This window comes from Danio rerio, chromosome 11 (assembly GCF_049306965.1).
Source record: "Danio rerio strain Tuebingen ecotype United States chromosome 11, GRCz12tu, whole genome shotgun sequence".
Lineage (NCBI taxonomy): Eukaryota > Metazoa > Chordata > Actinopteri > Cypriniformes > Danionidae > Danio > Danio rerio.
The window spans coordinates 41,020,241-41,041,949 of record NC_133186.1 but is presented as its reverse complement, the minus strand read 5'-3'; the positions used below and the strand labels follow the sequence as shown (position 1 = coordinate 41,041,949).

Below are 21,709 nucleotides of genomic sequence, written 5' to 3'. Positions count from 1 at the left end.
CATTACATGTATAAGGCCACTGACATCTTTTAGACTGTAATTCTGCCTCTTCTCCAAAATGTCCACCACATGTTCCCACAAGTCTAGCATTACTAGTACATTTTGAATTTTTTGGGGACATTTTTCGGCTCTCAAATTATCCAGAATTAATAATTTTGAAAAAAGTAAATTATTTTCTGTGAGAGTTGGGTTTAAGTGTATAAAACCGGAGCACAGCATATACAGTACAAAAACCATTATGTCTATGAAAAGTCCCTATAAAGCACGAAAACCCTAAATGTGTGTGTGCATGAGCTGTACAATTTCTGTAAATGCCATTTCTACTTTCAAACCGCCGGCACGCACAGTTCTTGACTGGTGCACTCAGAGGGATGGAAACAGCTTTTGTTGTGAACCACCTTCCTTTCAGCAGAAAAATCTAAGTGACATGCAACACAGGAGCCTTGCACGTCAGTCTAACTCTACCAGTAGTACCACCCATACCCTCGAGATGAATGTACTTGGCATCATAAATGACTTATCAGGCTACTCTAAATCTAGGTCTACTGAGTTAAACAGACATGCCATACATGCAAACACATGCGTGCAAGTGATGCAGACATGCACTTATTAGTAAACATGATATAGTTTGGCTTTTAGCGATACTTGCTTTGGAATATTCAAGTGCAGAAATTTAAAGTGCATGTTACAAATATTACCTTTCATGCTGTGTGTAATGTCGCTGTTTAGTGTGTAATTTAGCCATCTCTAATAGTTGTGATTGTAATATCTTAAAGGGTCACAAAACATCAAAACACATTTTTTGAGCTGTTGACAGTCGTATACGTGTCCCACACTGCTATAAACACTATTAGGACACATATATCTCCCAAAAAAAGAGAAAATTGGTTGTTTTTGCGTTATTTAGAGCAAATTCATATTTCTGGTTTGAAACTAATTTTTGAAACTGTGTCACGGCCATGAGATCTTAGCACGTATTCCAGCGTGTAGACTGGACGTCTGTACCTGGGAGTACCTTATGACGTCTCGGAGTGTGCTGGATTCATTTAGGAGTAAGACTTGGTTCAAACCAATCAGCGCGCTCTATTGTGTATGCAGTGCAACTTCATTAATATGGATGATAGCTTCGAAGACTGTTTTTACCTGTTACAGTGTTCAGACGGCAGAGAGACGCCACGTTGTGTTGCCAAGCGAGAGAACAAGAATTGTTTGGAGATACGGGTCATCAGTGTTGCTTTTATAATTTGCTGCAGTGAAGGTTTTGTTTTCATTTTCCCGCTATGAGAGCGCAGCTGGACTCACGTGTGGATCAGTGCAAGAAACGCATGACAGAAATACAAGTCTAAAGAAAATTGTTTACCCGAGAGCTTTTCTCATCTGGAAAAGGTAAAATCTGGATTTGCCTCTCATCTCCTTTTAATGAAGACGCAGCTCCCGTTGGTGTTGATTGTCCTGTCTCTACAGATTTGGTAAGCGATCAGTGTCTTTGTTTGTTTATTGAGAGGCAAAGATAGTTTGTATCGTCAGCAGTACTCTTTTAGTGTTTAAAGAAGGACCTTAGTCAAATAATTTCTATTATTAAGTTAATAAAGTTTACCGTACGTTAATATCACTACAATATTATCGACTGAAAAATCTGCAGTAAATGCGGCTCTCCGAGTGTAAACATGTTAACATCACAATCAAACTTACGTCTTGTTGGATTTTCGCCGCATTTTGTGACAGGAATAACACACACGGCTTTCTGACGCTACCTACCGAGTGCATCTAAGTTACCAAGAAATCCGGAGGGTTTTTTTCTATCATTCGAAGTGCGGTAACAAACATTGCATGAAAGATACACGCTTCCAGCAATTCCTTGAATCAAATATCTCGTTTGTCATGACGGGCATGAATGAAATTCCTGAATGAAAGAGCCCAACTGCAGTTAAAGTCCACCATTTAATAAGTTGGCAAATAATTTGATTACTGATGTCCACGTAAACACAGTCACTGTCTTTCTCCTCTGCGTCTGTGTGTTTGTTTTTCCTCTGTGAAATACAGCGCGTACCCAAACCGACACTCCCATCTTTATGCAAATATTTATGGACCTTCCCTCTTTCGCTCCTCCGACACTCCCCCCTAAACAGAACTGGACATGCCCACTTTTCTGACTTTTTCCAAAATAGAGGTGAGAAACCCTGCTGAAACAAGGGAGTTTCCTGGTCCTTTAACATTTGGACAACAAATTGTTAAATAAAAAAATTTATTAATTAGTTAATTTTAAAAAATCGTAAGAAATAAAGTCAGAATTGCAAATATGAGCCTAATAATTTGTATTTATGATAAAGTTACAACATGGGGAAAAAAAGGCAGAACAAAACAGAGCTAAGAATTTTTCACAGTACTTCTAATAATATATTTTCTACTGGAAAAAGTCTTATTTGTTTTATTTCAGCTAGAATAAAAGCAGTTTTTAATTTTTTTTTAAAAGCCATTTTAAAGGTCAATATTATTAGCCCCCTTAAGCAACATTTGTTTTTCGATTGTCTAAAGAACAAACTACTGTTATACTATAATTTGCCTAATTAGTTAAGCCTTTAAATGTCACTTTAAGCTGAATACTAGTGTCTTGAAAACTATCTAGTCAAATATTATTTACTGTCATCATGGCAAAGATGAAATAAATCAGTTATCAAAACTATCATGTTATCATGTGTTAGACTATTATCTGTAAAACGGAAATTAGGGGGGATATGCAGGGGGTTAGTAATTTTGACTGTACATCTGCTTTTCTTAAGCTCTCTAAAGATGCTAATGATTGTTTACAGTGCATCCCTAAACATTCATTTGTGACCTCTGTGTAATGCTTTAAATATCTATCATTTCACATATTCAGGGAGTTCTTTGAGCGCGGCCTGGTAAACATATGTTTAAGATATGACAGGAGTCGCTTTGATTGGGCAATAAATATGCAAATGGAGCCGGGTGGACATGCTAATAGCTGATTGGGTTGAAGATTGGACTCATCCTCAATGACAGGGTTTTTGTTGGTGGGAAATTGGATGCAGGACGGCACGTTAAACACAATGAGACTACTGGCATTATTAGTATGTAGGGTGCACCGCAACCAATGTCATTACCGAACACATTGTGACAGCTAATCATTCCACTGTTTTGGAGTTACTGTCAAAATAGCTGAAAAAACTAAACTCAAGGCCAGTGAGTAATGATTCAATGATTTTAGCAATGATTTTTTTTCCTCCTGGCAGACCTGCATGTGCACAAATACAAACCCAACAACATTTTCTCAAATGACAGGCATCGCTGTGTGGGATTTAACAAACTGTACCAGCAAATGAACTGTTTTGCTTTATTGTTTTGGGCAAAAAAAATTGCACCCAAGTTTTTTATTGTCTCCTGAATTCATCTATCTGGGGTCGCCACAGCGGAATGATCAGCCAACTTATCTAGCATATGTTTTACACGGCAGATGCCCTTCCAGCTGCAACCCAATCACTGGGAAACACCCATACACACTCATTCACACATACACTATGGCCAATTTAATTTATTTAATTTACCTATAGCGCATGTCTTTGGCCAACTGACCCAGCTGGGACTCGAACCAGCAATCTTCTTGTTCTTTTTTTCTTTAAGGAGACAGTACGACAACAAAAAGAAAATTGTCATCATTTAATGTTCCTCCCCTTGTTTCTGTTTGAGTTTCTTTCATCTGTTGAAGGAAATTATTGTGTAAAATGTTGGTAAAAAACAACCTTTGACTTCCATAGAATTTTTGTTCTTATGTTCTATGCATGAAAATGGATGTTCTATGGATGAAAATGGATGTTTTTTCCAACATAATTCGGAATATTATTATTATTATTATTATTATTATTATTATTATTATTATTGTTTTGTTTAACAGAATAAAGAAATTCATAAAAGCTTGGAATCACTGAGTAAATTATAAAGAATTTTTTTTGGTGACCTACCCCTTTAATAAAATGTTGGAGGAACAATTTGAACTAAAATATTCTTGCTTGAGCTTAGAAAAGAACTTGCTTGAGCTTGGAAAAGAACAGCATAACATTGGCACACAAAAAAAAAATACATTTATACATATAAATTATATATGTATGTATGTATGTATGTATATGTGAACATACATACATACATATACACAGTATATACATATATATATATAGTGTATTGTGCCAATGTTATGCTGCAAGTTTTTTTTTCTATTATAATAAATATAATGTATTTATGGAAGCTTATTTTCACTAATCCTTTTTATCTAAATAAATTTATTTTGTCCATAGCAACCACTGTATACATTTTGGCTTTACAGTTAGTAGGCCACCAGTGATCATTTGTAATGTGTTTGCATTATTTTGTCATGAACCAGAAGAAAACAATAAAAAAAACTTGAATAAAAAAAAATATAAAAAAAAATTAAAATAAACAAATTCCCACATTTCTTTTTTTTCTCTCTCAGAACTGCAGAAAGAAATTCATCATTACATGATATTAACTTCAGAATTGGAAGGGGGAAAAAAATGAAAACTCGCATTTGAAAAAAAAAGTCAAAATTTGGTAAAAAAAAAAAAAATTTATATAAATAAATGTGAGAAATTAAGTGCTCATTTTACGAAAGATACAATATTGAGACATAAAAGTTGCAATTTTAAGTCTTGAATTTATCACAACATGAGCTTCTGCGGCTAAAATTAGAGCAAATTTTATAAATATCACTTTTCTATTATATATTTTTATATATATACAGTTAAAGTAAGAATTATTAGCCCCCTGAATTATTCGCCCCCCTATTTATTTTCTCCCCAATTTCTGTTTCCTACTAGGTTAATTAGGTTAACTAGGCAGGCTAGGGTAATTAGGCAAGTTATTGTATAACAGTGGTTTGTTCTGTAGACAGAAAAAATTAGCTTAAGGGGCTAATAATTTTGTCCTAAAAAATTGTGTTTAAAAAATTAAAAAACAGCTTTTATTCTAGCTGAAAGAAAACAAATAAGACTTTCTCCACAAGAAAAAATATTATCAGACATACTGTGAAAACATCATATGGGAAATATTTAAAAAATATATATTTTGAAAAATAATTCAATTTTTATATATATATATATATATATATATATATATATATATATATATATATATATATATATATATATATATATATATATATATATATATATTAGACATCTACAGCAACAACTAACAAATAAAAATCCAAATCAGTTTTTGGATTTCATTTTTGAAGTGGAGGAAACCGGAACACCCGGAGGAAACCCACACCAAAACGGAGAGAACATGCAAACTTCACACAGAAATGCCAACTGGTCCAGTCGGGACTTGAACCAGTGACCTTTTTGCTGTAAGGTGACATTGCTAACCACTGAGCCACCGTGCCAAGTTGCGATTATGAAAAATAAAAATCACAACTGCTAGAAAAAAAAACTTCAAAATTACCTTTTTAAATTCATTTTCACAGGCTTTGATAAGTGATAAGAGTCCACATCCAGGTCTCTTGACGTGAATCCTCTACAGTAACGGCTTTGTTTTCATCTCTATAATCTGGAGGCAAAAAAAGTATATTTTCGACACACAGCTCTGTATTCCTCAGCTCATAAACTAGGATATAAAAAAATCCACCTTCGGGGACTTCGACAGGGGGTCCGCAGCCATACTGCAGGGGGTCTGCCAATTATTGCTTGATCTCCAACTAATTTTTGTGAAAAGCTGAAAATAAAATAAAAATATTACATCAACTTAAACCACAGCTGAAGTTCAGCTAAATGTTGCATTGTCCCTGAAACATTAAACTGAATAGCTGTTCAATAATGTGTGCATTAATCATTTGAATGGCTTCGCGAAGTATGCAAATATATGTAAATTCGTTGACATGGCACAAGTTTAAAACTCAGCATACATCACTGTTCATTTTGTACTTTTACAGTGAGGACTAATAAACTCCGCCACTACAGAAAGACATCAGGGATTCCTGAGATTCCAGCACAGATTATCTGAAGCTTACGAGTTAGATTACGACACTCTTTAATTAATAGATTCTGTTGTAAATAAGCATGTCCTTGATCCTCCCAGCTGTCTGGAGAATAGTAGCAGAAACCCTTTACATATGTTTGGATGTATGTAAAGTCATTTAAACGAGCTCTTTTAATGTGTCTTTTGCTTTTTTGATGTTTAAAGCAAAATGCATACATATATCATACATATTTTATTTAATGCCATATCAGCAACAACAGCATGTCAATCAATATAATAAAAAATAATAAAATGAAAATTGTAAAAATAAATAAATGAATAAATTAATTAATTAATTTAAAAATAAATAAATAAATAATAAAATAAATAAATAAATGAATGAATAAAATAAATAAATAAATGAATAAAATAATTTTAAAAATAAATAAATGAATAAATAAATAAAAACAAATTACAAACAAATACATATAGGTTAATATGATAAAAATGCAAAAAGCAAAAAATAATAATCTGGTGACACTTTGCTGAATATATCCTTGAGTGAGTTAGGCCCAATCCCAATTCTACCCCTTAGCTCTTAACCTAACCACTCAATTTGCACGTTCACGTGAAGGGGAAGGGGTAGGGGTGTCCCAATTCTCTTTAGATCTTCGGTTCAAGATTCAACCTCAACCGATCCCCACACTTCAGTTCGCGATCTCACCCCCAATTCTACCCCTTAACCCCTTAATCCTACCACTCGTATTGCGGAGCCACATGAAGGGGTAGGGGTGTCTCAATTCTCTTTAGCTTGAAGGCATAGGGTTAAGTGGATAGGCTAGATAGAATCCAAAGAGTACGAAAATTTCCCAGAATACCCCATCTACCAGGCGCGATCTCAACCACCCGCTGCCAATCCGCTGTTCAGTTGACCAATCCCACCCAAACAACCCGAATTACGAATTTTTACAAGAAACAAGCATATGTTTTAATACATTCATTACGGCGTTTGTGTTTTACTGTCATGGTTAAAAAAAAACAAAAAACAAAAAAAACTAATGGCCTTTTTACAATGTCTGGTATAATGTTATTAATGTTTTCTTGTTTTTACATTGATGAATATGGCCACTGTGTAAATACACAGAACAGTTACAATCCTATTGCCACATTATATCATTGTAATAACATAATATTGTTGCCTTCAGTGATTTCCTGCAAATAAATACACAACTGGAATAACTGCAGCAAACGTGATCATCTGATCTCATTTGAAGTAAGAAATCGCGATGACATATGATGACGTGTGCAGGTGTTTTGGTGTCCCATTTCTTAGGGGTAAATTTTGAAGCCCTTCCACTTTACACTCTGTACCAAGGACAAAATTGGGCCTTTATTTCATAGAAAAAGATGCAACTTGAGCACACATCTAATAATATAATAACATTTATTCCGATTTTTATTTTATTTTATATATTACTATGTATGCACATACAGTCGAATTTCAAGTTATTAGCCCTCCTGTCAAATTTTAATTCTTTTTTGAAAATACTTCCCAATTTTTGCTTAACAGAGATATTTTTTTACATTTGTAATAACTACTTTATTTTTGTCTTTACCATGGTGACAGTACATAATATTTTAGCTATTTTGCAAGACACTAGTATTCAGCTTAAATTTAAAGACTTAAATTATGTTAATTAGGAAAGTTTGGTTAATTAGGCTTTGATATTTTGCTAGCTATTGGTTTTGTCTAATTCAAAATAACATAATAATTAATATATTTATATATATATATATATATATATATATATATATATATATATATATATATATATATATATATATATATATATATATATTTAAATATATTTAATAATAAATTATATATATATATATATATATATATATATATATATATATATATATATATATATATTTATTTATTTATTATTATTTTTTTTTTATGTGTGTAATTTTTATGTATTTTATTATTTTGTTTTAAAAATACATGCAGTACCATTTCATCCCAGTAGATCAGCAGTTTCTGATATACTCAGACCAGCCCATCTGGAACTAACGACCATGCCATGTTCAAAGTCACTTAAATCCCCTTTTTTCCCCATTCTGATGCTCAGTTTGTACTGCAGCAGGAAGTCTTGACCATGTCTACATTCCTAAATGCATTGAGTTGCTGCCATGTGATTGGAGGATTAGAAATTTGTGTCAACAAGCAGTTGGGACAGGTGTACCTAATAAAGTGGCCGGTAAGTGTACATTTTTTTCGGCTGTCTACAGAACAAACCACTGTTGTACAATGATTTGACTGATTACCCTAACTTGCCTAGTTAAGCCTTTAAATGTCACTAAGCTGAATACTGATATCTTGAAACTATTCAGTAAAATATTATGTCATCATGATTCATGACAAAAGATAAAAGAAATCAGTTAGAAACTAGATATTAAAACTACAATGTTTAGAAATGTGTTCAACAGAAACAGAAATTGGGGGGGGGGGGGTATACAGGTTGGCTAATAATTCAGACTTCAACTGCATGTCATTACCTGACATCATGCGAGTTTTAGCAGTAGCATCTGTGCTATTGAACACAACTTTATCATTGAACCTGATGATCTGCATTCAGTTCACAAAAACTCAGAAATAATAAAGCCCTTATGTTCATAACTTTCAAAAAAAATACTAACTGTAACAAGAGCGTTGAATCGTACCCAATCCACATTTCATTATCATAAACACAGATCGATTTGCTTTTAATAGCTCTATTTAAATTGGCCTTGTTGGCATGCGTGCTAGCAGTAGCAATCGTTATGGAGCGGCTAATTGATGCTTATTGGAGATAATGAGGCAGCGATGCTCATATTCTTCAGCGCCGGTACAGAACGTTCGGCTGACACTAATTCCAGCTTTGTTTGCGATTGAGTCTCGGTGGACGCTTCGCCATGGCTTTCTCCATCTCATTTATTCATCAGCTACGAATCATTTCATGAGGAGGACGTTAAAGAGGACACATATCATGAAAACCTGACTTCCACCATGTTCAAGTGCTGTGATCGGGTCTCATGTGCAAAGTATGTATTAATTAAATTGTAAACCTTGCCATTTTGTTGGATCATTTTCTTGACATGTCGCCAAATTGCTTGTCACTGGAATCTTTTTGGAGTTGAATGTTGTTAGGGCACGGTGTTTATCTGCACATTTACACCCATGGCACCATTTCTATTTACTAGCTGTAGCAGTTACAGGGTGGGTTCCATTTGGAAAGGCTCATCCCTATGCCCTAATGTTTATAAGAGGGTCTCTCTGAAGGTATTAGAGCATAACAATGAACCCTTCCAAATTGAGCAGCTGTCGAGGAGTGATATACAGTTGAAGTCAGAATTATTAGTCCTCATGAATTATTATCCCCCCTGTTTATTTTTTCCACAGTTTCTGTTTAACGGAATAAGAAGATTTTTTAAACACATTTCTGAACATAATAGTTTTACTAACTCATTTCTAATACCTGATTTATGTTATCTTTGCCATGATGACAGTACATAATATTTGACAAGATATTTTTCAGCATAATAGTAGCATTCAACTAAAAGTGCAATTTATAGGCTTAACTATTTTAATTAGGAAACTTGTTGCATATCAATGGTTTGTTCTGTCGACAATCAAAAATAAAAATGCTTAACAGGGTGTGGTGAGGGGGCGTGGCCGAGAGCCGTGGGAACGGAGTGAGGCTGCCGCGTAAGTGGATACACCTGCCTCGAATCCCACGGAAGGAGCTCTGGACTACAAAAGGAGGAACGATGGCAGAGGAAGCCGAGAGAGGACCGGGCCCGGACATATTTTACTTTTGCTTTCAGTTTGACGGCAGTCTCCGTGAGGAGCTGCCGTTCATGTTATAAATAAATATTTTCAAACTGAAAGCAAAAGTAAAATATGTCCAGGCCCGGTCCTCTCTCGGTTTCCTCTGCCATCGTTTCTCCTTTTATAGTCTAGAGCTCCTTCCGTGGGATTCGAGGCAGGTGCGCACCGCAGGTGTATCCACTTACGCGGCGGCCTCACTCCATTCCCACGGCTCTCAGCCACGCCCCCTCGCCACAGGGGGCTAATAATATTGACCTTAAAATGGTTTCAAAAATAATGTATAACTGCTTTTTTGTGTGTGAAAAAAACAAGACTTTTTCCAGAAGAAAAAATATTATCAGACATGCTGTGAAAAATGCAGTGCTCTGTTTTATTTGAAAGTACTTGAAAAAGAAAAAAAAATAATAATCAGGAGGGTTGATAATTTTAGACCTCAACTATATGCCGTTTGGATTACACCAAATTTATCTGCACCAGAAAAAAAAGAAAAATATTCTGTTGTTGGACGAACCAATGAACATAAGAGTCACCATAGACTCGCATTATCTAAAGCAGTGGTTCTCAAACTTTTTTCATCAAGTACCACCTCAGAAAAATGATCTCTCCAAGTACCACCATAATGAGTAGTAATGAAATACAGTAGTGTAGTAGGCCTAATTAAGCAGCTACAGCTCTGCACAGTTTAAAACCCAGGCAGATTAATTCCTATTATTAAGAAAATGTATTATTGTCAGCCACTTTAAACATTATGAATACTTTGAACATTAACTGCACTGTGCTTACAGGTGTAAAAAAACACAAACAAAATGTCAACATTTTAATTAAAATGTGCTTTTAAAAGTTAACAAAAAATGATAGACTACTGTTCGTAAAAAGAAAAAAAAAGCTTACCTACACTTAAATGTAAAGTATTGACATAAAACAGCCTATTTATCAAAACCTGAAAATGTTTCTTGGACCTCATAAATATAGGCTATATGTCATCATATTCATATATAAATCACTTGTGATTCATGTATATACAGTATGACATATTTGATTCCTCCGCGTACCACTAGAAGGAAGCCCACGTACCACTAATGTTACACGTACCACAGGTTGAGAATCACTGATCTAAAGAAATTGTGGTTCAATTTCATTCTTGAAGGAATTTGCCAAAGAACGTCAGTAGGCTTAAGTGTTGCTTTATATGTTTGTGCAAACTTAAATTTAACTATTTTTCTGAATGAAGGATCAATTTAAATGTTTTCCTGTTGAAAAAAAACAGCTTAAACCAGCCTTTGCTGGTTTTAGAGGGGTTTTGGTCATCTCCAGCCTGGTCTTACCTGGTCAGGCTGGAAAATGACCAGCTAAAACCAACTTGACTATCCTGGTTTAAGCTGGACATAGCTGGCTTTGGTCAGGCTTGTTTTAGTAGGTCATCTCCCAGCCTGACCAGCTAAGACCAGGCTGTAAATGGCTGGAAACCAGACTGGAATAACCAAAAACCTCTCTAAAACCAGGTTGGTCGACCAGCAAAAATTCTGAAAATAGCTGAATTCATATCTAAAACAAGGGTCACTTCACATTTTCTGAATATTTCTAAATTTGCTATCTGCATGTGCTTGTTAACATGCTGCACGGCTAACGTGACTACAATTAGCATTAGTTAAGAGCTTAAAACCATTCTCTGTTAGTGTAATAAGCACACATAGATTAAGTAGCCTATTTGTAGAGGCAGCCCACTAAAACAGGGCAGAGCTTAACTCAATGAGTTTAATCAACTTGTACTCCACAACAAATGTTTCCACTTACCGTTTAGAATTTTCCTGGTTCAGTCCACAAGTTGTAATCTCTTCCTCTCCATCGTTGTCTGACTGTGGTTTGAACATATAACGCTTTAATCAGTTCATTTTCGGATATTTTCCAATAGTATATTCCTGCACAACTGGAGTAGCTGCACTTTCAGGACCGCATTTTTAGGACCGCATCTTTGGGACCCTAGTTTTTTGTGACATCGCCACCTACTGGATTGGATGACACTGTGAACTGCATTTCTAGAACCATATTTTTGCAACAACGCCACCTACCGAATTTGATTATATAGCAAAAACTTCAGTTTATGGACTGGATTCCCAGCGCCACCTACCTGATTGGATGATATAGCGGAGACTTACAGGAACTTTTTTTTCCAATTGTGCTTTTTGATGTAAAACGTACCAGAAGTTAAAGTGTAAAACACCTGCTTTGAGTTACAATTTTAAATTAAAACAAATTAATTTACAGATAAAATAGAAATTAAAAATGTTTCTTAACTTTACACAAATGAAAAGGTTGAGTGCCTTAAAACACTAACATTTCTTGAAAAATACTGTATATTGATGAATCTCCTTGGATTAAACTAATTAGCTCAGTGTCAGGACAAATACATTGAAATCAACTGTAATCAGCATATGCAGTAACTAATTTAAAACCAGGTTATAAAAGATTTAAAGAGACATGACACAGGAATTATTCAAGAATGTACATTTATTTAAACATCCACACACAACAGCCACAACAGCACAAAAAGCAGCATTCCTTTAGCTCCTGTGAATGAGAGAGGGAGAGAGAATATATATATATATATATATATATATATATATATATATATATATATATATATATATATATATATAAAGAATATATAAAATTATGTATATGAATTCAAAGTTTAACCATTTGTTATGCAATTAAATTTAGATTAATATTTATTAAAAGTAATAAAAAATATATATTTTACCATGTTTAACTGTAATATATATTTCTGGTTTAAACTTGGAAGAACCAAAAAGGACACCTAACTGTTAACTGCACATTTTTAAGCATATAAGAGCAATACCCACCTATTGAATGGTCTCCCTTCTTTCCTCAGTTGTTTGTCAATTTTTTGATTAAATTCTTCTACTTCACTGAAATAGAGAACAAGTACTAATGGGTTAATGTAAATATCAGTAACAAAAAGGTTCTCTACACATTGTGCCAAAATAAAGCATATTCTGACCTGTAATGATGTTTTGTGCCAGAAAGGTAGACCTGCTCAGCATCATCTGAAGACAAACCCCTCAAGACCCCCAGAGCATGTATGATGGCCTATGAAAAAAAATCATTTAAATGAACTAATATATCAACACTGAACAGCAAATATCATTATACATGGGTTGATAAATGAGTAACACCCAGCATGCAATTTATATACAGTAGATTTATATACAGTAGCAATTTATATTCAGTAGATTTATATACAGTAGCAATTTATATACAGTAGATCTATTTTGTAAGTACATTATTTGGTCTGGCATACCTCTGGAAAAAGAACATCACAGATAAGCTTCACTTCATCTGTAAACCTGAGTTTTGTTGGTGTCCTGTTCAGTACGTCTTTAAGATAACCAAAAAGGTTATCTTGCTCTTCCTCACTGTCTATGTAGACAGGCACCTGGAAAGATGCCTGCTTATGCAACCACTTAGAGGGCTTCCCTTTGAGAACACCCTATGGGCAAACAATGGTATAAAACAATTATTTAAAGAAATGTATTACACTAGATACAAAGATGGATAAATGTGAAGATTGTTGAAGTACCACCAAATGTTCCTCAGACCCCTTTAACTTTACAATAAAGTCGACAATTCTTTTTTCCTCTGTTGTGCGGACTTCAACAGCCTGAATGTGAAGTGGGATTTCCTCAGAGATGGCACACTTTTTTGGCACCCTGTACACTGGCTGAAGTTTTCCTTGGAGCAAGTTTCTGGCCTCATCAGTCCAGAAGGCAAACCGCTGACCATATCTTGGAAAAATAACAAGATTAATCTAAAATACTGCATAGCTTTTCCCCACACTACATTACATTACAGCTTCATATAGCATGAAACAACTATTGCAAATATTTCCTATTTATCTTATGAGGACGATAGACATTATACTTTATTATACATTATCCAGCTAACACATACTATAACATCCAATATATATATATATATATATATATATATATATATATATATATATATATATATATATATATATATATAAATAAAAAAAGGAAAATAGCACATAAAATTTTTCAAAAGTGTTACAGAGGTGCTATACCCTTCTATTTTGAAGCGTTCCATCAGAAGAAGACACCACCACTTTCGAATTAAAGGCATGTCCATCTGAAAGATGCGTCAAAGTGATGGGGAAAATCTTTAATTCATGATGTATCCATTTTATTCAAGATGAAGAGTATGCAAATAAACATTTAAAGTGAGAAATTTCTTCTAACATTTTCTCTAAATCAGGAGTGTCCAAACTTAGTCCTGGAGGGCCAGTGTCGTGCAAATTTTAGTTCCAACCACAATCAAACACGCCTGGGCTAGCTAATCAAGCTCTTACTAGGCTTTCTAGAAACATCTTTACAGGTGTGTTGAGGCAAGTTGGAGCTAAAATCTGTAGGACACCGGCCCTCCAGGACTGTTTGGACACCCCTGGTTTAAATAAACGTACCTCCTGGAATTCAATTGCCACACCGGTCACAGAGCAAAGGGTATACTGCAATAGAAAAGATGCAAAAGCTTTCATTCACAGGGTTGACAAAGGCTTGTTTATACTTGGTTAAATACCTTAGACCTCACCATAAGCATAAAAACCCCACAGTCATTACCACAGCTCTGGCGTGGCAAGCCCTAAAAGTAACAAAAAAAAAAAAAAGATTCAGATGAAAGCCACTGTCTATCTCTTGTAGTAATATTTTTTTGAAATAGCCATATGTTTAGTCACTGCAACATCATGTCCAGTCTTCTCAGTCCACTTTCCAGGATCAATTTGTTGTGCAAGATTTCTACAAAAAAAGAAAAGAAAAGGATAAGAATGGGGACTGAGAATATCAGTACAGCCTATAGGAACGTAGGCAAAATATATCAGTACAGCCTATAGGAACGTAGGCAAAATATATCTGTACAGCCTATAGGAACGTAGGCAAAATATATCAGTACAGCCTATAGGAACGTAGGCAAAATATATCAGTACAGCCTATAGGAACGTAGGCAAAATATATCAGTACAGCCTATAGGAACGTAGGCAAAATATATCAGTACAGCCTATAGGAACGTAGGCAAAATATATCTGTACAGCCTATAGGAACGTAGGCAAAATATATCAGTACAGCCTATAGGAACGTAGGCAAAATATATCAGTACAGCCTATAGGAACGTAGGCAAAGTGTAAATTGTGGTATGAACATGTCAATCTGTATGCCTCATTTGTGGACCTAAAAATGACTCTGTACTCAGCATCACCAAATCCAGACTCATGCAATGCATACTGGGAGTCTAAAAAGATGATCTCTCTCATGAGTGGCTTCATGATCTATAATGTGGTATTTGAACAACAGATAAGCAAAATTTAAAAGTCATTAGGACAAAGAGTAGAGCTGGAATTCACTCTGTTGGAATATAGGATACATAAATACTACTAAATTTACTATCTGGTATCTTGTAACAGTCCCAATTCCTTACACAGAGAACGAAGTGTTCTGGCCCATTTGAGTTGGTCCATGCTGGAAACACCAACAAGTCTTTCATATCAACATCCTCCTAATATTAATGAAAAGCCTTGTTGTTATACAAATCTACATTTTTGAGACATAAATATATTATTTTCCGCATACTCACTGGAAAATTGGTAGACATATTTTTTGGTGTACGCTTCCATGTAGGAACTACGTACATGTTCTCTATATATATGTCTTTTCCCTATTTAAAAAAAAAAGAATCCATTAAAAATAGACAATAATATGAAAGAATACAGTAAAATATGCATTATGATTCATTTATGCTTTTGATCTTTTGTATATACATATTACATACATGCTGCTGAGCTGCTTCATAAATCAATCTGAAACAGGCATTACCAATCTGCCAAAAACACCAAAAAATAAATAGATCAATAAAATCAATGCAAATATAAATCAATCACAAAAAATGCAATCATGGCTTTCCCCCTCCTAATTTTAACAAATTTACTCACTACTAACCTCAGAATCCATGTCTCTTTGCAGCCCCAGGCTCCAAAAGGCTTCACGGGTGAGACATGTGGACCCATCTTTTATAATAATTTCTGCTCCAGGCAGTCTCATATCCAGAACATAGCTGAGCTGGAAATAATAATTATTATTATGGGTGTAAAACTTGTTTTAAAAGTATGTTTTCTACAGCAAGATATGAAAAAGGACTACATTTTGAGCATGTGTGTTGCTTATGCATACAAGAATACAATTTATGGATATTCTTGCTTTCTGATGGTTTACATTTTATTATTATTACTATTTTAAATAAAAAGACTAAAATCTAACTTACCAATTTGTCTTGGATGGTATTTAGTTCTTCCCAGGGCTTACACGGTGCTGTGAAGTCAAGGAGTGCTAATGGCCTGGGTGGAGTGAGGGACGATGCAGTGAGGGATGATGGCCTGGTTGCAGTGACAGATGATGCACCAAGGGACGATGCAGTGAGGGATGATGGCCTGGGTAAAGTGAGGGGCGATGCAGCAAGGGATGATGGCCTGGGTGCAGTGAGAGACGATGCACAAAGAGACGATGCAGTGAGGGATGATGGCCTGGGTGAAGTGAGGGGCGATAAAGCAAGGGATGATGGCCTGGGTGCAGTGAGAGACGATGCACAAAGAAACGATGCAGTGAGGGATGATGGCCTGGGTGAAATGAGGGGCGATGCAGCAAGGGATGATGGCCTGGGTGCAGTGAGAGACGATGCACAAAGAGACGATGCAGTGAGGGATGATGGACTTGGTGCCGTGAGGGATGGTGTAGCGAGGGACAATGGTTTAAGCATCTTGGGAGCTGCACTGGGAGTGCCAAAGAATGCTTTCTTGGGCATTGGCTCTTCTGAAACTAAAACAGAAAATTATTATAAGTGGTGCCATTTACATATATCTGTGCATGTTCAAAATTGCAAACTCATAAAATTAGAACATTACTCACCAGTTGCTTCATCATTGTTCGTTGGAACAGTGGATACCTTCTCAGATGACAGTGGATTTGCTGAAAATTAAATCATACAATCAAATTGAACAAAAAATGTTCTGCACTCATAATTGTATTTAATACATAAAAATAAATAAATAAATAAAATAATTACCCAACACTGCCTGGCTGTGCCTGTTCATTGTGACATCATTTTCAAAAGCCCTTTTTATGTTGCCTAGTCGTTGTTCATTTCTGTGCATGTTATGATGATGTATGATATTTCTCATAAGAAACAGATGAGTCGATGGTAAAGCCATGTTTAAAAAGTAATTGTTTTTCTTCATTCTGGAAAATAGTTGTTCTGCAACTTGACTGTTCACTTTTCCCGCGAGTTGTGGGACCAGGTCAAGTTTACGCAGGACATCACGAGGATCTTTTGTATTGTCCTCATGAAACCGGTCATACAGAGCATAATGTTCTGCTGAACCCGTTATTGGATGACCTTCAGTGTCTGGGATGTTTTTTTTACAATTTAGCCAAGGCAATGAGACCTTCAGTTTCCCATCTTTGGCTTTGGCTATGTTGTCTGGAGTTGGTGCTCTTAACCGTCCTTCAAATGGCTTGAAAGGCAAACTTTCTGGTTCTCTAAGGTTCATGTGGGTTGCTAACCCACGTGCAAAGTCATATATGACGACATTTGGCATGTGCTTCCAAGAAAGTAACATGTCTGCAAAGTCACGTGGGCTTTCTGCACGAATGTTACATTTGATGCTGTACACAATGCCGCACGGGCACAAAATGACAGCCCAACCACCTGAGATGGGAAAAAGTTAACCAATGTTTATCCTCACAGAGCTATATCAAACAAAACTATAAAAAAATAAAGTTCAAATAATTAAAAACTACCAGCTGTGGAAGCTTTTCGATCCTCATGGCAAAACTTTTACAAAGTAACACACACATAAAGCAAATTACCCTACCTGAAGCCGCCCAGATCTTTTGAAAAATCTTGTCATATGTCTGCCTTGACTTCATTTCACAGGACAACCTCAGAAGGAGGTCAGCTCGTGATCCTGACGAATCTAACCCACACTCCTTACATAATTTCCTAATCACATGAATCTATAAAGTAAAACAAATTACATATATGAGGAGCCATGTTTTTGATGAAAATAATGACTCCTAAAAAGAGAAAATCTAATACATACCTTTTGCCTGTACAGTTCCTCTCTGAGGCGATCTTCTGTCACTGTTATCTCAGAGACCTCAGCCGGTTTTGGTGGACGAACTTTTTTACACTCTGTGTTAAGGACACAATTTGATCGACGTGTCTTGCTTCCTATCCATGGGGCCCAAAAATGGAAACTTGGTGGGACTAAAAATGGATTTTTTTGTTGACCTTTGTTGAAAATCACATAAAATAAGAAATAACTGTTAAAACAGCTTAAAATTTACATTTATAAACATTTTGTGGATCTAAAATTATGCTACTTGGTTTGCCAGAACAATTTGCATTGTCATTTACACAGTCATTTTTTATTTCCATTAATAGGAATTATTTGCTTGTCTTGTTTACTTGTGACAAATCCTCTACCAATCCTCTCCACTGAAAGTGCCTCCCAAAAACTGTGCATGTCAACCTCTCCTTGGAAGTCCTCTGGAGGCAGTGCAAGGTCACTTACTAAAGAAATAAAGTAGAAACATTACACAAATGTCAAATCTGTGCAGAAATTAAAACCATACACTGGGTGAAAATTAGTATCAGATGTTAACTTCACTCTTTTCAATGAAACTATCCTTACCTGACAAATGGAAGGCCCCCTTCTTATGGAGGTCCATGATTACAACTGGTGGATTGTCTCCACAGTTCACACAAGAATACTGATAATTATGTTCTGTAAGAGCTTCAAAGTGAAGATATCCTTGCAGAACAGCATCAGCTGAGGGAAATTGTACCCCTGTAGTTCTTTCCAAATATTCCACCACTCTGCTGACAGCAGTATGGATCTAAAAGAAAAACATAATAATGAAAACCCTGAAACTCTGTAAATTATAGCTGTAATTTTCCCCCAATAAAATTTACCCCAAAACTACCTGTAGCATATTTCTTATTGTTATGCATAAAGGGAGGTCAAGAAGTACTTGATCATTAAAATTGTGTATGCCTTCTTTCCATTCTTGGTACCGAAAGTAGGTTCCACATTGATGACACAGCTTACAGTAGGTAGACACATCTAGAAATACAAATATAAAAAAAAAATAAATGAATTAGTGAATTAACTGTTTAATAATACAGAATCTATATCACAGACCTACCCTGAACAATGCGTGAGCTGGTGAGGATTTTCGCCTTTTGCGTAATAAGGATTGGGTCACCCAGAGGTACATTGCCAGGGCAGTGCTGGCACATCATCTCCTCTGGGATTAGATGCCTTGGATACTCTTTTTCCACTGATGGAAGACGTATCTCTTCAGGAAGAACTGGAGGTAACTTTTTTTTCATCAGAATATACTGAATCATGACTTTTAACTTATCCTTATCTTTTGGTGGATACAGTCTGTCACCCTCATGATCGGCTTCACTCCATCTGTTGTCGTCCCCTGCTGATGTAAGAAATTCCAATTCCTCAGTGCTCCGCACTTTACTAAACAGCTCAGGGTTTGTCTGAAACAAGTGCCATTTGGCAATATATTTATGTATGCAAGACCTCCTTGTCTTCTGACATGGACAGTGCCATGAATTTTTTTTGGTGTCATATGACACCATGACTCTTCCAAGCCGACTGAAATATGAAATTGTAGGCTCATATACAGAAATGTATTTCACTGATTTGGGGGTTCCAGTTTTGCAGTGCACAGACAGAGGTACATGATTGCTTTTGGCGAGGTTTTGCCGATCAAGGCAAACCTTCTTTTTATCCTCACCAAACCATTTGCTGTTCACCATCTCAGTAAGTGTAATGTCACTTAGCAGAGGAGAGGAAGCATAAGATGAACAGTATGCTATTGATTTAATATGTGTGCACTGATATGCCTTTAACCCACTCCTCCATGCCAACTCCATGTTAACCTGGCACTCAGTGGATTCACAGGAGACATGTTGATTTTCACCCCATATTTTATTTTGGACATGTAGAGGTATGCTGGCACCATGAAATGACTTGTGGACACAATAAATTCCATTTTCCTGATCTATACATTCATTCAGCAGGTGGGATGTTGCTGTGATGTCCTTTTGTTTGGCTGTGTGCTTCCTTTCTATGTGCCTCTTTAAATTTGTTTTGTGCATTTGAACTTGGCATATGGGACATTTTTTCTTCAGTACTTCCTTTTTACAGACTCTTTGTATCTGTCCACTTGGGGTGGATGTAGTGTCTGGATATGGCATGTTGGTGGTTGCTGTTGTCGGAGCTTGGTTGGTGGTTGTTGCTGTTGTTGGAGCTTGGTCGGTGGTGGTTGCTGTTGTTGGAGCTTGGTCGGTGGTGGTTGCTGTTGTCGGTGCTTGGTTGGTGGTTGTTGCTGTTGTTGGAGCTTGGTCGGTGGTGGTTGCTGTTGTTGGAGCTTGGTTGGTGGTGGTTGCTGTTGTTGGAGCTTGGTTGGTGGTGGTTGCTGTTGTTGGAGCTTGGTTGGTGGTGGTTGCTGTTGTTGGAGCTTGGTTGGTGGTGGTTGCTGTTGTTGGAGCTTGGTCGGTGGTGGTTGCTGTTGTTGGAGCTTGGTTGGTGGTGGTTGCTGTTGTTGGAGCTTGGTTGGTGGTGGTTGCTGTTGTTGGAGCTTGGTTGGTGGTGGTTGCTGTTGTTGGAGCTTGGTTGGTGGTGGTTGCTGTTGTCGGAGCTTGGTTGGTGGTGGTTGCTGTTGTCGGAGCTTGGTTGGTGGTGGTTGCTGTTGTTGGAGCTTGGTTGGTGGTGGTTGCTGTTGTTGGAGCTTGGTTGGTGGTGGTTGCTGTTGTCGGAGCTTGGTTGGTGGTGGTTGCTGTTGTCGGAGCTTGGTTGGTGGTGGTTATGCCAGGGTGCTTCCACTTGCATAAAGACAGGTGTTTAATGAAGTCTGGTTTACGCAATATTGTTAACTGGCAGTGGATGCAGTGGTAATGCAATTGTGGTCGGCAATTTAACCCACATCTGTGAATGGTATACCCTTCACAAGAACATATAACAACTGATTAAATGTGTACATTATGTATACCCCCATATATACACAGTATAACAAATCAGAAAGACACTTATTTAGATTAATTACCCAAATAGAAAATGGACTTCCATTTCAGGAGAGAATGTTTGAAAGTTTTACCTTCATGGAGAACTGCACGACTGAAATGGCTTTCTAAATGGGTTCTGACTTTGCTCAACTTTGCTGACTGGAAAAAAGCTGAGCTACAGAATGGGCAGTGAAAGTCCATACAGCATTTGGCGCATCTCTTCAATTCAGGCAAGGATCTCCCTTGTTGGATCGTTATATGCATCTTGAAAAAGAGAGAGCCTAATAGTTAGTGTATTTGGTATATAAATAACTTCACACTATGAATAACTTCTTAAGAATTAATAAATAGTTAGTTCATCATTTGCTAAGCATTAAATCTAAATTAACAGACATTAGTAAGTAGTTTAAATACAGCTACATATGCTGTATTCTTTATTTATAATGTGCTGAATAATTGTATTTTTATACTTTGTTAGCGATTCTTTTATGAATAATGAATTATTGCATTATTTACATACCAGTTATTTAAGAGTAATTGGTGCTTAAGTGATTAATGAACACACACATGTATACATCTCTATTTTTCAGGCATAGAGTAATTGTTAATCGGTAAATGAATAAATCTGGTATTAGTTCAAATTCCTAGTTTTGTGACCTAATCTAAAGTGTG

General features: G+C 36.0%; 2 protein-coding genes across 4 annotated transcripts in view; both read right to left on the bottom strand.

The window, feature by feature from the left end:
• The window catches only part of epha8 (eph receptor A8), a 266,646-nt gene extending 254,816 nt beyond the window's left edge, over window positions 1-11,830 (bottom strand). For both annotated transcript variants that reach the window (XM_073917077.1, XM_073917081.1), the window contains exons 1-3: window positions 11,657-11,830; window positions 5,659-5,745; window positions 5,476-5,580 (exon numbers count right to left, since the gene is read on the bottom strand). The gene's annotated coding sequence lies outside the window, so the exon portion shown is untranslated. The remainder of the gene's footprint in view (window positions 1-5,475; window positions 5,581-5,658; window positions 5,746-11,656) is intronic.
• Window positions 11,831-12,352: 522 nt separating this feature from the next.
• Window positions 12,353-21,709, bottom strand: part of LOC137487679 (uncharacterized) — a 10,792-nt gene continuing 1,435 nt past the window's right edge. The window contains exons 2-25 of one of the 2 annotated variants that reach the window (XM_073917060.1): window positions 21,130-21,301; window positions 19,159-20,976; window positions 18,937-19,076; window positions 18,645-18,849; window positions 18,419-18,523; window positions 18,051-18,241; window positions 17,823-17,964; window positions 17,015-17,656; window positions 16,858-16,917; window positions 16,217-16,767; window positions 15,895-16,014; window positions 15,728-15,775; window positions 15,533-15,613; window positions 15,377-15,454; window positions 15,130-15,227; window positions 14,640-14,700; window positions 14,495-14,545; window positions 14,367-14,411; window positions 13,971-14,035; window positions 13,464-13,668; window positions 13,185-13,373; window positions 12,885-12,973; window positions 12,727-12,792; window positions 12,353-12,430 (exon numbers count right to left, since the gene is read on the bottom strand). In XM_073917060.1, coding sequence (XP_073773161.1) covers window positions 12,424-12,430; window positions 12,727-12,792; window positions 12,885-12,973; window positions 13,185-13,373; window positions 13,464-13,668; window positions 13,971-14,035; window positions 14,367-14,411; window positions 14,495-14,545; window positions 14,640-14,700; window positions 15,130-15,227; window positions 15,377-15,454; window positions 15,533-15,613; window positions 15,728-15,775; window positions 15,895-16,014; window positions 16,217-16,767; window positions 16,858-16,917; window positions 17,015-17,656; window positions 17,823-17,964; window positions 18,051-18,241; window positions 18,419-18,523; window positions 18,645-18,849; window positions 18,937-19,076; window positions 19,159-20,976; window positions 21,130-21,301 — 5,229 coding nt within the window. In that variant the 3' untranslated portion in view covers window positions 12,353-12,423. The remainder of the gene's footprint in view (window positions 12,431-12,726; window positions 12,793-12,884; window positions 12,974-13,184; window positions 13,374-13,463; window positions 13,669-13,970; window positions 14,036-14,366; window positions 14,412-14,494; window positions 14,546-14,639; window positions 14,701-15,129; window positions 15,228-15,376; window positions 15,455-15,532; window positions 15,614-15,727; window positions 15,776-15,894; window positions 16,015-16,216; window positions 16,768-16,857; window positions 16,918-17,014; window positions 17,657-17,822; window positions 17,965-18,050; window positions 18,242-18,418; window positions 18,524-18,644; window positions 18,850-18,936; window positions 19,077-19,158; window positions 20,977-21,129; window positions 21,302-21,709) is intronic. The other variant, XR_012387300.1, reaches the window with a different exon arrangement.